Raw genomic sequence first — 16,150 nt, 5'->3', positions numbered from 1 at the left:
AAGTTCCAAGTGCTGATATAGAAGCTCCAGCAATTTACTCAAAAGACAATTGAAAAAGGTGGCTACAGGACTGGGGCTGTAGCTCAGTAGTAGAGAGTTTGCCTAGCACATGTGAGGCACTGGGTTCAATTCTCAGCACCACATATAAATAAAGGTTAAAAAAAAAAGTGGCTACATTAGACAATAGATTTGCAATGCAGATAAAACAGCCTTTATTAGAAAATGCCATCTAGGACTTTCTTAGCTAAAGAGAAGACAATACCTAATACCTGTCTTCAAAGCGTCAAAGGATAGGTTGACTCTCTTTTTTTTTTTTTTTTAATTTTTTTTTTTTTAAAGAGAGAGTGAGAGAGGGGGGGAGAGAGAGAGAGAGAGAGAGAATTTTTAATATTTATTTTTTAGTTATCGGCCAACACAACATCTTTGTTTTGTATGTGGTGCTGGGGATTGAACCCGGGCCGCACGCATGCCAGGCGAGCGCGCTACCGCTTGAGCCACATCCCCAGCCCTAGGTTGACTCTCTTACAGACTAATGGTGACTTGAATTGAAGCCAGTATTCATTTACCATTCAAAAATCCTAGGGCCCTTCAGAATTAAACTATATCTACTCTGCCTGTGTTTTATGAATGGAAAAACAAAGCCTAGATGACAGCACATTATTTTTTTAATATTTTTTTAGTTTTCAATGGACCTTTATTTTATTTAGATGTGGTGCTGAGAATCGAACCCAGTGCCTCTCATACATGCTAGGCAAGCATTCCACCACTGAGCCACAAACCCAGCCCATGACAGCACATTATTTACAAGATGATTTACAGAATATTTTAAGCCTACTATTGAGATCTATTCAGAAAGACTCCTTTCAAAATATGATAGAATTCATCAACAATGTACCTAGTCACCCAAGAACTCTGATAATGTATAATGAGATTAAGTGTTTTCATATCTAATATGATGTTCATTCTTTAACCCATAGTCAAGGAATAATTTCAACCAACTTTTTTTTTTTTTTTTTTGCTATATAAGGATTGAACCCAGGCATGCTTTTCCAATGAGCTACATTCAAGCCCCCTTTTAAATTTTTTATTTTGAAACAGGGACTTGCTAAATTGACAAGGCTGGCCTTGAACTTGTGATCCTCCTTTCTCTGCCTTCCAAGTAGCTGAGATTATACATATGCACCACTATTTCCAGCTAATTTCAACCTTCAAGTCATATTATTTAAGAAATAAATTTTGTAAGGCTATAACTACCATGATGATTCCTCTAATGGATTTGAGCAAAGTAAATTGAAAACCTTCCATAAAGGATTTGCCATTCTAGATGCCATTAAAATAATCTGCGATTCACTGCAAGAGGTCAAAATATCAATATTAACAGGAGTTTGGAAGAAGTTGATTCCAATCCCCATGCATAACTTCAGGGGTTTAAGACTTCAATGGAGGAAGCAACTGCATGCAGATGCGGTGGAAACAGAGAATTAGAATTAAAAATGGAGCCTGGAGATTTTACTGAATTGCTGCAATCTCATGATAAAACATTAACAGATTTGTTTCTTTACAGATGAACATTAACAGGAATTGTTTCTTATAGATGAGCAAATATTCTTGATGGAAATTATTTCCAGTGAATACAACTGAAATGAAATCCAAGGATTTAGAATATCACATAAACTTAGTTGATAAATCAGCAGCAAGGTTTGAGAGGAATGACTTAATTTTAAAAGAAGTTCTGTCTGTAAAATGCTATCAAAACAGTATCACCTGCTACAGAGAAATCTTTCATGAAAAGAAGAGTCAATCAATGTGCAAAACTCACTGTTGTTACCAAGTATGGTAGCACACGCCCATAATCACAGTAGATTGGGAGGCTGAGGCAGGAGGATCTTTGGCTGAACACTAAACTGCACATATGTAGTGTGTGATTCCATGAGGCAAATTCAAACCACCCTCAACAACTTGCCAATGTCCTAAGCAACTTAGCAAGACCCTGTCTCAAAATGAAACATAAAAAGAGCTGGGGGGACTGGGGTTGTGGCTCAGTGGTAGAGTGCTTGCCTAGTATGCATGAGGCGCTGGATTTGAACCTCAGCACCACATAAATATAAAATAAAGATATTGTGTCCACCTAAAACTAAAAAACAAATATTAAAAAAGAGAGAGAGAGAGAGAGAGAGAGCTGGGGATGTGGCTCAGTAGTTAAGTGCCCCTGGGTTCAATCCCTGGTACCAAAAAAAAAAAAAAAAAACCACTGTTATCTTATTTTAAGAAATTGCCACAGCCACCCCAACCTTTAGCAACCACAGTAGCCATCAACATTACGATAAGACACTCCACGAACAAAAATATTATGATTGCCTCACATGTGTGAGGCACTGGGTTCAATCCTCAGCACCACATAAAAATAAATAAAGATACTATGTGTTCATTGACTTAATGAAAGCTGAAATGATCGCTAGCATTTTTTATTATTTTATAAGTAAAAGTATTTTCTAATTAAGTAAGGTATGTACTTTTTTTAGACATGATGCATGGCACTCATAATATACTACAATATAATGTCAACATAACTTTTATATTCACTGAGAAATCAAAACTCTCCTGTGGCTCATTTTATTGCATTTTTTTTTCCTCTATTACAGTGGTCTAGAACTGTACTAGTTGGGGCTTCCCAACTTATAGACAACAAATCAAACACTCAATCTCTGAGGACTTCTTCCAAAATTTTTTGATGTAAATAAAACTGAAGTGCACATCACTAGAGACTGACTGTCTAAGCCCCCCACACACACCAAATTCATATGTTGAATCCAAACCCCAAAATGGTGTTATTAAGAGATGGTACTCCGGGACCCGATTAGGTTAAGGGGTTTCCCCATGACTGGGATTAGTATCATTTAAGAAATACTCTAGAGAGCTCCCTTACCCTTTCTACACGTGAGGACATAGTGAGAAGACTAAGATGTATAAACCTTCACTAGACATTGAATGCCAGAAACTTGATCTTAGAATAACAGCCTCAAGAACTGCATGCAATAAACGTCTACTATTTATAATTCACCCAAGCTATTTTATTTTGTTACAGCAGCCTTAACACAAACAACTATGCCTATTCAACCTTCATCTTCCTGTCTGATTTCTTTAAAGAGAAGTACACATAGAACTCCAAAAAATTGCTTAGTGGGGCCTGGGTTGTAGCTCAGTGGTAGAGCACTTGCCTAGCATGTATGAGGCACTGGGTTTGATCCTCAGCACCAAATAAAGATAAATAAATAAAATAAAGGTATTGTGTCCATCTACAACTAAAAACATTGTAAAAAAAAAATTGCTTAGAGGTCCCTTAAGTCTTTGGTTGAACACTAAACTACACATGTGTAGTGTGTAACTCCATGAGGCAAGTAGAAAATACCTGGGTAACTGATCTAGATGATTCCTAGAGTTCATACAGGGCAGTAAGATGTTCAAGTTTTAACCAGTCAAAATGGGAAGACCTAACTGAACACCCAAAGCATTCCAAAATAGACATTCCAAAATTGCCCCAGAATAGAAGGTACCAAGACATGCCTTAATAAAGCTTGAAAACAAACTTTGAAAGATAATGCTGATATGCAAACAAATTGCCTACAAAAACAAAACTTAACACTCTTTAAGGGAAGAAAATGAAATCCAGAGACTCAACAACACACTTCTCATAATATCTAACATCCAATCAAAAGATACCAGACATATGCCAGGCGTGGTGACACACACCTGTAACCCCAGTAGCTCGGGAGGCTGAGGCAGGAGGATCATGAGCTCAAAGCCAGCCTCAGCAAAAAGTAAGGCACTAAGCAACTATGAAACCCTGTCTCTAAATAAAATACAAAGTAGGGCTGGGGATATGGCTCAGAGATTGAGTGCCCCTGAGTTCAATCCCCTGTATCCCACCCCACTCCCCAAAAAAAGTTACCAGACATGTAAAGAAGTAGGAAAACATGATCCAAAATTACAAGAAAACTCAGTTAAGAGTAACAAATCAAGAAATGACTGAGATAATGGGATTTGCAGATAGACTTTAAATACCTGAATGGCTGACTAGCTACCCACAAGGATAAACAAAAAGATTTAAAGAAAACAATACTAGAAGAAATCAAAGCCACAAAAAAGAATCAAAGAGAACATGTAGAACTGAAAAATACAAACCAAAACAAAAAAAAATGTACTGGATGAATTTAACTAAAGATTATAGACACTAAAGGAGAAAAGATAGTAAACTTGAAGACAGGACAACAGAAAGTATTTCAAAGGAAGCACAATGAGAAAAGAAACTAGGGGGTGGGAAGTAAAGATAGGAGCTAGAAGGAGCTCAAAAATCCCCAAACAAAATAAACACAAAGAAAAGCAAATCATAATCAAATTTCTGAAACTCATGAAGTATATGAAAATATATTAAAAGCAGCCCAGGGGGTAGGAATGGGGAATATATCACATACAAAGGAATAAAGAAGTTCCACTCACTTCTCATCAAAAACAAGGCAAGCCAAAAGCAATGGAATGACATTCTTTAAAAAGCTGAAAGAAAAAATGTGTCAACCTGAAATTCTATCTCCACAAAATAATCCTCAGAAGTTAAGATGAAATAAGGGCATTTTTAGACAACAAAAGCAGACAGAATTCATCACTAACAGATATGCACTACAACAAATGTTAAGAAAGTTCTTCAAGCTAAAAGGAAACATCAGAAGTCTCTCTCTACCCTAAACCCCCACTTTTGGACTCCAAAGCTTTATTTTGTACCTTCTCTTCCAGAACTCCATATTCAAGACCTGTTGCCCTTCTTCATCAATGTGGTTTCCCATACAAAATTTTTTTTCTCTGAACACCATTATTTAGCTTGACCTTTAAAACTGTAGTCTTACACTGGGCATGGTGGCACATGCCTATAATCCCAATAGCTTGAGAGGCTGAGGCAGGAGGATCACAAGAACAAAGCCAGTCTCAGCAACTTAGTAAGGCTCTGAGCAACTTAGTGAGACCCTGTCTCAAAATAAAAAATAAAAAAAGGCTGGGGATATAGCTCAGTGGTTAAGTATCTCTGGGTTCAATCCTAGAAAAAAACTGTAGCCTTACCCTATCCTGTTTTATATAGAACTTCATATCAAGTCATTCAGAGTTTTTCAGTTGCTTCATTAACTAGAAACTAGATTCAACACCCCCCCACACAAAAAAAATCCTGCCATTGAGTACAACTATAATGCAACAACCAAAAATATGGGGAGGAAAAAACTTCACCCAAAACAGGTTGGAGTGCAAGGCACGGGAAGGAAAAAAAAAAAAAAGAAGTAAAGCAGGAAGCAGTCCTATCAAAGAGGAAAGAGTAGATTTTTCTAAAAACAAAGTAGGTTAGGAAGATCACAACTGTCCTGCAGACACTACCCCAAGTCACATACAAGGCCTACCAGCTCTCCTTACCCAGACCACAAGGAAAGACTGTATGACTCATTGATATTATATGGAAAACATCTCCTGAAAACTGAGTACAATACAGCACAAGCCTTGATGCAGAAAAACCCAGTGGCATATTCAAGCTCTGTCACTTATTAGCTGCTTGACCTGCAATTCATTTAAAATTCACAACAGCCCTATGAGATAGGTCCTATTAGAATCACAAGAAGATTACAGTGTTTACCCAAAGTAGTGCATTCAGGAAATGGGAGAGAAAGGATGTGAATCCAGGCCTCCTACATTGAACTGCCTCTTCAAGTGTACATCATATCTTGAGCATGTGACACATACCCTAGCAGTGTTCCTACAGGGAGAATGTGAAATCAAGATGCTCATGCTAAACCTCTACATGTCATGTCTAATTCTGGCCCTGGCCCTCAATTAGATTCAACACCCCCACACAAAAAAAATCCTGTGGAAAGATACTGCCCTACAAGGGAGAAAAAGGAAGAAGACAAGTCACCTGTATTCCCAGAGCTAAATAAATACCGAGATAAAGAATTGGTGCTTTACAAATGAGAACTAATATGGATAAACCCAACCACCAGTTGTAAGGAGAGAAAGAAGGAATCTGCAGAGGAGGATTTCCTACCTGGGGAGCGCTGGTGGTTCCTGAGGGACTACAGCAGCACCAGCCGCTGCTCCTGGAGCTTCTGCCTCCTCCAAGCCACCAGCCACTTCCTGTTCAGCATCCTGTGAGCCTGAAGGCTGCACTTTCTCTGCATCCCCAGGCCCACCTAATTCTGCAGGAGAGTCAATCTCTATTTCCTGAACTGGGACTGGGACTAGTTCCTTCTCAGCTGTACCAGTTACCACAGCCTTGGCTTCTTCTTCTTCTTTTCTTCTGATTTTCTCTTCAAGTTCCTTCCTTCTCTTCTCATCATCCTGACGGGCCATCTGATCAAAGGTTTTAAATACCTAAAAATCAAACAGTAATCCAGCAGTCAGTTCATTTGCCCAGTACCATCCCACACATCCTGTAGAAATATAGCAAACATAAAATACAGAATAAAAAAGAAGTAAACAGAAAACTTTTCTTTGGAAAAATGGAAATGTGCTGCAACTTCACCAAAAACCTTTAAGAGTAAAGTATCAAAACCAACAAAATCAAAAACAAGCTAAGACTAACAATATTTACATAGATGATCCTAGCTATCATAATTTTTATAGGCCCCAATCTTAGTCACAATGCAAAGAACATTCTTCTGGTACTGTGGGTCTGTGAGAGTGCCAACAACTCAGACTCAAAAATGAAAGATGAGGGGCTGGGGCTGGGGCTCAGTGGCAGAGTGCTTGCCTAGCATGTGTGAGGTACTGGGTTCAATTCTCAGCACCACATATCAATAAATAAAATAAAGGTTCATTGACAACTAAAAAAAATATTTTTAGAAAGATGAAAATATAGTTGAACTTCAATCCTCAAAATGCACCTGTGCTGGGCTGGGGTTACAGCTCAGTGGTAGAATGCTTGCCTAGCATGTGTGAGACACTGGGTTTGATCCTCAGCACCACATAAAAAATAAATTAAAAAATAAAATTATTTAGCTGGGCGTGGCACACACCTGTAATCCCAGCAGCTGGGAAGGCTGAAGCAGGATATCGAGTTCAAAACCAGCCTCAGCAATAGTGAAGCACTAAGCAACTCAGTGAGCCCTGTCTCTAAATATACAATAGGGCTGAGTCCCCTTGAGTTCAATCCCCAGTTCTCCCACACACATATACACAAAAAAAAAAGTGTTTAAAAAAAAACGCACCTAATCTTACTGAACTGCTGCTACCCTCCTACACTGTGAGGGCTGAAAGGAGGCATGGGCATTCGATTCTACAAACATCCACTGTGTGCCTAACAATATATGAGGAACACAAAATCAAAAACAACTTTCTACATTTGCAGATCTGGTGTGTAGACAAGTCCTTACCATTTTCTGTAACTCAGTCATACCCCTGAAGATACTCAGACCCCTCCATCAAAAAAGTATAAAGTTAAAACAGACCCACACCCAACAACTCTGATACAAGAGGGGCATGATGAAATACTTGATATCCTGTCAAGACTGCAGGCAGGAATGAGCACTTCTGATGAAAGAAATCAGAGGAAGTAGAAAGGGGATCTCAATTGGACCTGAAAGAAGAGGCATATCTTCCAAATGCTATAGCTCTAAGAAGTAGGCTCATCAAGAAACAGAGCCTCTGTAGTAGCTGAAGGAATAGCTAAGAAACTAACTGGGGAAATGGGTGGGAGTCCGACTACAGAAGGCTAAAATGCAGAAGGCATTCAATAACAATGTCTGTACACTACACAGGAAGACAGAACAAAAGACAGGTGCTACTACAGGAACTGTGCTGAACAATTCTAAAAACACTCTTGAAAATTCTGTGAAGAATGGGCTGAAGATGGAAGGTAAGAGCACTTTCTTAGCATGCATGAGTCCCTGAGTTCAATCCCCATTGCTAGAAGAAAAATATAAAATAACACAGGAAGAATACTCCATTAACATTCCAAAAATGAGGACAAATAAGGCTCAGAGGGATCAAGTAACTCAACCACAGTCCTGTCAATAAAAAGGATAGTAAAAAATTACACATGACACAACAAGCAGCAAAAGGTAATGTAAGCAGAGGAAAAATAAATAAAATCCCATAAGGTTAAAAACTGGAGACAATCCTAGACCCATTTCTATTCTGCAGATAAGCGGAAGTCCTTACTCATTTCTCTCCAACATTTCATCCTGACAACAGCTCAGGTCCTTTGCCCTCAGAGCCACTCCACCTCTCAAGGTCCTAGATCTACTTAACTCCAAAAAGCAAAGTAGCAAAGAATCTCTCTCACAACCTAAAACTTCTAACACAGGACCCCCACTGTGGGGGGGGGGGGGTCAGATGGTCCTCAGAGTGCATACTACCTCTGCTACTCAGCACATCCAACCTTCTCTGACCAGCACAACCTAGAAGTACTCTCAAATCACAAAGACCTCCCAGCTACCACATGTTCTAGTACTCATTTTAGAGTCACAGAATACTAGATTAAGAGATATACCTGACCTCCAATCAACCTCCTCACCTGACAATAGGTGAAGTGACTCTCCCAATATTTCCCAATAAGCTATATAAGGAACAGGACACAGCTGGCTTTCCCAATTCTTATACTGAGGACTTCTACTTAGCAGCACTTCCCAAACTGAACTCCAAGATAAACACCAAGTTATCAAAAATGGCATGTTTTCTTAAAACATACACTACCTTATAGAATGGAATGCAATTTTCACATATATCATTTATGCTAAGGGTTCTTCAAGTTGTACATCCATACTTGCTTAGACTGGGAAGAAATGTGTGAGACACCCTACACTAACTATACCAACAGTCCTCTCCCCAAAATATCAGAGGAAAGCTTTCAAGTTCCAGAAAGCAGTCCAACAACACTCCCATCCAACCCATCTTTGCCTATGTTCACAGAGAGCTGAAGCATCCCACCTCAGGTGAGGGAGTCACAGAAAGGAATCTTATGAGAGCCAATCAGGAACAGAAAAAAACCCTAAGAGGCAGATAAATGGAAATGGTCAGGAGATGACCTACCCCCACCCAAAGATAATGCTGTGCTGTTATCAAACCACTTAATCTGATTCAATATTTTATTGTCCTACCCTCAACACCTTTGCCAATATAGAAATCACCTTTACAATTCTCCTGCCACATGACCTTCTGTGAAAACGATTACACAGAACTCACCCATATTTATCCAACAAAAATGGCCAAAGAATGTACTTTAAAAGTTTCTTGGGTAATGCTGATGTTTGCAAACGACTTCCAGGGGGATAAAAAAAAAGACACCCCTTTTAGTCATCTGCTGGAGACTTTCCCCTTGGTTTCTGTGAAACATACTGCCCTTCAATGATTATTCCCCAAAATGTTCTCCACCTCTGGTTTTTCTACTTCAAATCTCTCCAGTCCTCCATCTCCTGCAAGATTTGGTCCTAGGCTGAGTATGGTGGTGCACACCTGTAATCCCAGTGACTCAGGAGGCTGAGACAGGAGGATTCCAAGTTCAAGACCAGCCTGGGCAACTTAGTGAGACCCTGACTCAAAATAAGAAGTAAATAAGGGCTAGTTGTAGCTCAGTGGTAAAGCACCCCTAAGTTCCATTCTCAGTACTGCCAAAAATAAAAATAGAAAGAGGAAGGCCAGGCACAGTGGCACACACAGCTGAGGCAGGAGGGTTATCAGCAACTTGTCGAGGCTATCAGCAACTCAGCAAGACCCTGTCTCTAAATAAAATACAAAAAAGGGCTGGAGATGTGTGGTCCAGTGGTTAAGTGCCTGTGGGTTCAATCCCCAGTACTAAAAAAAAAAAAAAAAAAAAAAAGGAAAGGATTGTGCATATAGCTCAGTAGCAGAGTGATTGGGGGCAGAGGGCGCAGAGAGATTTGTAATCAAAAAGCAATCTTTTACTGAACACAGTGGAACACACATATAATCCCAGCAGCTCAGGAGGCTGAGATGTAGCTCAGCGTTTAAGTGGCCCTGAGTTCAATCCCTCCTCCAAAAAAAGTACCCTCCAAAGAAAGCTATGATGAATAAGCTGTGTGTTCTTATCATATCATTCAACCTTACTGAACTACCACATAAAATTCAACTTTATTTCAGAGATAATTTGAAGATCAAGAAACAAGATTTCATTAAACTGCCATAATGTCCTGCTAAAAACCACCTATGACAGCTCTCTGATCATTCAGAAGGTACTTGGGCCTCCAATAAGGCTGAGGAATAATGGCCTTTGATTCTGAAATTGAAACCCTAATGGAGAGCCAACCTCACTTCTCACCTGACCATCATTATGTTTGTAGGTACTGGGTCATTCTAAGCTTTGGTTTCTTCCTGGAGGTGCTAAAGAAAGTAAAACCTGATCATCATCCTGGAGCCTGCAATAAGATTTCAGACAGAAATACGAAGCACTTTATAGGTGCTAGAGAACCATGGGAGGTATCAGCAGTATTTCCATCTTCTCAGGTTCCTACACTAAATGCTCACCTGAATACTTCTTTCAATTTTGTCAAAAGCCCCATCTCTCTTACAAAACCTTTTCAATTCCCTATTCCTTTCCTTTCAACCAGCTCTATTGCTTAAGTGGTCCTGCAAGTTCTCTATTATATTCTGTGTTTTATTTTCTTAACTGTAAGCGTCACAAGTAACAAGACCAGTATTTAAACACCCACATCACCAGTGTCTGTGGCAGCCGACTGTAAAACATATTGAGAAAATGCTTATTACTACATTCAAAAGGACCCGGTCAACCACACACACACACACACACACACACACACACACACACAAGTTAACCTGGGATGTATAGATTTAAATCCAAATGCAAATTTAATAATCATATCGACCTGGGATATCATATTTGAACAAGCGGCCACACCCACAGATCAACACATTACTTCAGTTATCCTTGCCACCTCTGGTCTGGTAGCTCTGGAACGTGCAAGTTTCTGCTACTGTAAATGTCTTTCCTCTGGTTCTCCTAACACTGTTTTCACCTTACATCCAGCAGTTCCCCTCACTGTGTAGTCCCCCTCACTGTGATCGTAAGCGTGAAGCAGGGCCAATAGCCGACTGGCTGCTACGGACACCAAGGTACCTCCGACATAGGACCAGAGATGCTCCCATCGCAGAGCAGCCTGACATCTGATCCGCACAAGTTACCCACGGCCATTCGTTCGGGGTCACCTCGGCGATCCCGGGGAAAAGCGGAGGCCTGAGAGGAGCTGCGCACAGGGTCGAGGGTATGGGATCCTGGCCCGGTGCCGGGCGGTGTCAGGGAAAACGAGACCCCACGGCCCACACGTTCCCCTCCTCACCTGCAGCACCAGAGCTTGTGCGGCCCCGGGCGGGAAGCCCATGCGGTCCGATGGGTGGCGCAGCAGGCGGTAGAAATCAGTCTTGCGGTAGAGGAAGCCGAAGAGAACGCGCAGAAAGTCCTGGACATTGCCCACGTGTTGCAAGATGCCCAGCAGGGCCTGGTCATATAGTTCAGCAGCCCCGGGCTCCATGTCTCCGCAGTCCGAGGGACCCCACCACCGGCACCAACTCAGACCGGCCAATTGACCACTTCCGGCGTGCGCTCCTAACGGCTCCCCCGGACAGCGAGGCCGTGGAACTTCCGGTCCGCTCCTGTTCCTGCCTGCAAAGCGAGTATGCTCTCCGCGGCCCCCGCGGCCCCACTGGGCTTTGCCCCAGAGCAGCATTCGCTAAAAGAGCCCGACGTGGGCCCCCTTGTGGCTCCTACGCACAAGAAAGCCCATGGTTACTGGGCAGAGCGTGCCTGGCGACCATGTTCGAAGAGGGCGGAAGAGTTGAAGTGAGTAGCATCACATGATCGGTTGGTTTTTGTCATGTGTTGTGGTGTTAACTTCCCGCCCAAATATCTCTAGCCCCTAGGTAAACCTGGGACCGTGGTGCTTGTTTAGTTGTTAGTAGGTCGGAGAAGGGAAACTCTGTGCTTGTTATTTGTATGAATTTCTTATTAATACAGAGCTGTGGTCAGGCGAGATGGTGCATGCCCGTAATCCAGGCAGCCCGAAGGCTGAGGCAGGAGGATTTCCAAATTAAAGGCCAGCCTCAGCAAATTAGCGAGGGCCCAAGCAATTTAGAGAGAACTTGTCTCAAAAATAAAAAGAGCTGGGAATGTGGCTCTGTGGTAAAGCGCCCCAGAACACCCGCACCCCCGCCCCCAATAAAAGAGTCTGAGTGAAACTCAGGCCTGTTGCAACAGAAGAAATTAAAGATGACTTTAAAAGGACAAGAAAAGAAACATAGAATGCATCCACTTATAAGTTGGAAATGCCCCGTGCAAAATAAAGAATCTAATATGCTATCATTGTGAAATAAAAGTCTGTGTTATGTGTACTATGATATATAGCTATGTGTCATATGTACCTAAGTGTGTGTCAAAGTATAATCTCAAAAAAACTTTACCAGAGATATGGTAAAACTGCTTCAAAGAGTTTTTTGAGGAACTGGGTGTTTACAGATATCTTAAGAAAATGTTAAATGTAAGATGGTTGGAATATATGCTAATCAGGTTGGTGTTCTACAAGATAATAAAACTGTAGGTAATCATTTCTAGTGGACAAATGACTTACACCTCTACTGGACTAAAATTCTGACAGCACTTTGATCTTGAACTTCCAGCCTCTAGAACTGTAAGAGAATACATTTCTGTTAACATCTTCACAGTGTATGGTCTCTGATGAATTTTAAATAAAGTCACACTGAAGTAAATTGTCCAAGAGCAGTGGTTCTGAAAAGTTTTTTTTACTTAGGACCCATTTATGCTCTTAAAATTTGTTGAAGACTCCAAAAATTTTGGTTTGTATTAGTTTTGTTTATCAGTACTTATTATATTGGAAATTAAAATTAGTTTTTCAAATATATATTCATTTTTAAATAACCATAAAAACACATCATATGTTAACATTCTTTCGCAGGAAAAAATAATGTTCTTCAAAGCAGTAAAAATTTAGTGAGAAGAGTAACAGTTTTACATTTTTGCAAATCTTTTTAATGTCTGGATTAATGGAAGACAGTAAAATCCTCACATGATACACTATGTTATGCAGTTCTTCCAAATGTTCACTAGTTTTATTACACAATGTCAAAAAAAAAAGTCACATTGGGCCAGGGAGGTGGCCCACACCTGTAATCCCAGCAGTTCGGAAGGCTGAGACAGGAGGATTGCAAAAGCAAGGTGCTAAGCAATTCAGTGAGACCCTGTCTCTAAATAAAATTCAAAATAGGGCTGGGTATGTGGTTATATGATTGAATGCCCCTGAATTCAAACCCTGGTACAAAAAAAAAAAAAAAGTCACATTGGATTAGTTTCCCATTGACCTCACCAGAGAATGTTTTAGTTATTGGGAAGCTGTCAAGCTTATAGAGGTAGGATGTATGTTTTAAATTTTTTTAATTTTGGCTTTAAAACTTGAACTTTATTATTGGCATTAAATACCATCAATTATTTGCCTGGAGGTGACAATCTTACTTCATTCTATCATGCAGTAGACATGATAGTCCATGAAAAGTGGTTTAACTCATTTACTGACAACTCAATTGTCCAAGTGCTTTGCATCGAAGCAACTGCTACCTCAATATGAAGCAGAAGTATTTTATGTGTAGTTCTCTTTTCATCACACAGAATATTAAGATTTTTTTCTCAAGTGTCAATAATTAATAAAATTTAAAAATTCAACACTTCGGGGCTGGGGATGTGGCTCAAGCGGTAGCGTGCTCGCCTGGGATGCGTGCGGCCCGGGTTCGATCCTCAGCACCACATACCAACAAAGATGTTGTGTCCGCCGAGAACTAAAAAATAAATATTAAAAAAAAATTCAACACTTCATCAGGAGCACTCATAAGTGGAACTATATATTTTTAATTTTTACCAGAAGTGCAAAGCAGTGAATAATACAGTGCTACAATGCCTACTAGTGGAGTTTGGTGCCTTTTATGGACTGAATGTATCTCCCCCAAATTCATATGTTGTAGCATTAACCCCCATTATGACTGTATTTGGAGATACAGACTTCAGTAAGGTAATTAAGGTTAAATGAAGTCAAATGAGTGGGGCCCAACCCTATAGAGCTCGTACCTTTTCTTTTTTAGAGTGTGTGTGTGTGTGTGTGTGTGTGTGTGTGTGTGTGTGTGTATGTATTGCCTAGGGGATTAGAACCCAGGGCCTTGTGCATGAAAGGCAAGCACTCTAACAATTGAGCTATATCCCTGGCACCAGGATGATACCTTTATACCAAAAGGAAGAGAGATTAGCAATCTTGTTCCTGGCAGCAACTAGGCTTGCCTGCCTAAGAAATAAGCAAAAGATATAAAAAGGAAAAATGAATTTTATGAGTTTGATCAAACTGGGGAGAAGCAGCTAGATTGTTTCTCTTTAGTCTTACAAACACTGTTGCAATTTATAGAAACAAAAGTAAGAATATACACAGATGTAGATTTAGTTAGACTGTGCTAGCCAAGAGGACATGTCACTTTTAGCTCCTTTGTCCCCCATATTTGCCATAGGAGTATTTGGTTTGGGAGGACTATTTGAAGCTTTTAATTTTAAAGGATCTCCATTTTGATCTCTACACAAAAGAAAGATCAAATGAGGATACAATGAGATTGCTATAAATCAGGAAGAGAGCCCCCTCACCAGATAACAATCCTGATAGCACCTTGATCTTGAACTTCCAGCCTCTAGAACTGTAAGAGAATACATTTCTGTTAATCCACTTTAGTCTATGGTTCTTTGTTACAATACCCTAGCAGTGCAAGTACTTTGATTTCTGCTGAGACAATTACAGTTTTACCTTCGTTGCTTTGGGGCCATTACCACCAATGCTAACATAGTAAAAAGGCAAATAATATTGTTATTTTGACCTTGAAAGCAAACCAACACCACCACCCCGCCTCCCGGAGGGTTCACATACTACATTCTGAGAATCTCTGCCCTGAAGAAGTAATGAATTGTTGGGTGAGCCTCAATAGACTTTGAAAGAACTTGCTGTCATCTCACTATATTTCAAATTTTTCAATAATTTCTTTAGCATATAAAATTATCATAAGAAATAAAACAGTCTCCAGAGGGGGAAAATCAACAGAAATTGCAGTATAAAAGAAAACAGATGTGACTGTATGACTAATGTGATGTTACAATATGTATACTCAGAAAAATGAGAAATTATATCCCATCTATGTATGATATATCAAAGTATATAAATGCATTCTATTGTCATGTATGACTAATTAAAAAAATAAACAAGCACTTTTTAAATTAAAAAGAGAACACAGACTTACTTTTGAATCTGATACCACATGCATTACCTATTCAAAAAGTATATAAAATTATTTTGAAAATAAAGTTAATAGAAAGCTAAATATAATCCTACAATACAATCCAGCAATTGTGCCCTTATGTATTTACCCAACTTATTTGAAAATTATGTCCACACAAAAACCTGCAATAAATATTTATTGCAACTTTATTCATAATTGTCAAAACTTGGAAGCAACCAAGATTTCCTCAATAAACGAATGGCTAAGCAAAGTGTGGTATATTCATAAAACAAAATATCACTCAGCAATAAGAAAAAATGAGCTATACAACTACCAAAAAACTGGATTAATATTAAATGCATGTTGCTAAGAAATAGAAGAAAGTCAGAAAATTCTATCATTCAATTACATGACATTATGGAAAAGGCAAAATATGGAAAGAGTAATAAGATCAGTGATTTCCAGGCCTCAGCTGTGAGAAAAGATTGAATAGGCAAAGTATGGGAATTATTTAGGATGTAAAACTATTCTGTGAGATATTAATTATGGATATATGACACTGTAATTTTGTCAAAACTCAGAAATCTAAGGCGTAGAGTGTTAATATATGCAAAATTGCTTAGGAAATTGAGGGATCTGAGAACAGAATGCAGAATATGACAAATGTAACAATGTAACTTTATTACAAATGTGTGAAACCTCTTATCTGAAGGGAGTAGTAGAAAGATAGTCACCTAAGTAACTTTGGAAATGAACAGAGTCAATAAGACTGAAGGCAAAAGGAACAGTACACAGACTTTGAACTGTGGCCAATAAGAGTTTATCACAAGGGGTTGGG

At 39.6% G+C, this 16,150-nt stretch overlaps 1 protein-coding gene across 2 annotated transcripts in view; it reads right to left on the bottom strand.

Annotated features, from left to right (window-relative positions):
* The window catches only part of NUDCD3 (NudC domain containing 3), a 108,375-nt gene extending 96,628 nt beyond the window's left edge, over positions 1 to 11,747 (bottom strand). For both annotated transcript variants that reach the window (XR_014020963.1, XM_081285285.1), the window contains exons 1-2: positions 11,343 to 11,747; positions 6,077 to 6,402 (exon numbers count right to left, since the gene is read on the bottom strand). Coding sequence is in view for 1 of the 2 variants with exons in the window: in XM_081285285.1 (XP_081141411.1) it covers positions 6,077 to 6,402; positions 11,343 to 11,729 (713 nt within the window). In the remaining variant the exon portion in view is untranslated. The remainder of the gene's footprint in view (positions 1 to 6,076; positions 6,403 to 11,342) is intronic.
* Positions 11,748 to 16,150: the final 4,403 nt, after the last annotated feature.

The sequence above is a fragment of the Spermophilus citellus genome, assembly GCF_964194105.1.
Source record: "Spermophilus citellus genome assembly, chromosome: 3".
In the NCBI taxonomy this organism is placed as follows: Eukaryota; Metazoa; Chordata; class Mammalia; order Rodentia; family Sciuridae; genus Spermophilus; species Spermophilus citellus.
This window is presented reverse-complemented; position numbering and strand designations above follow the sequence as displayed.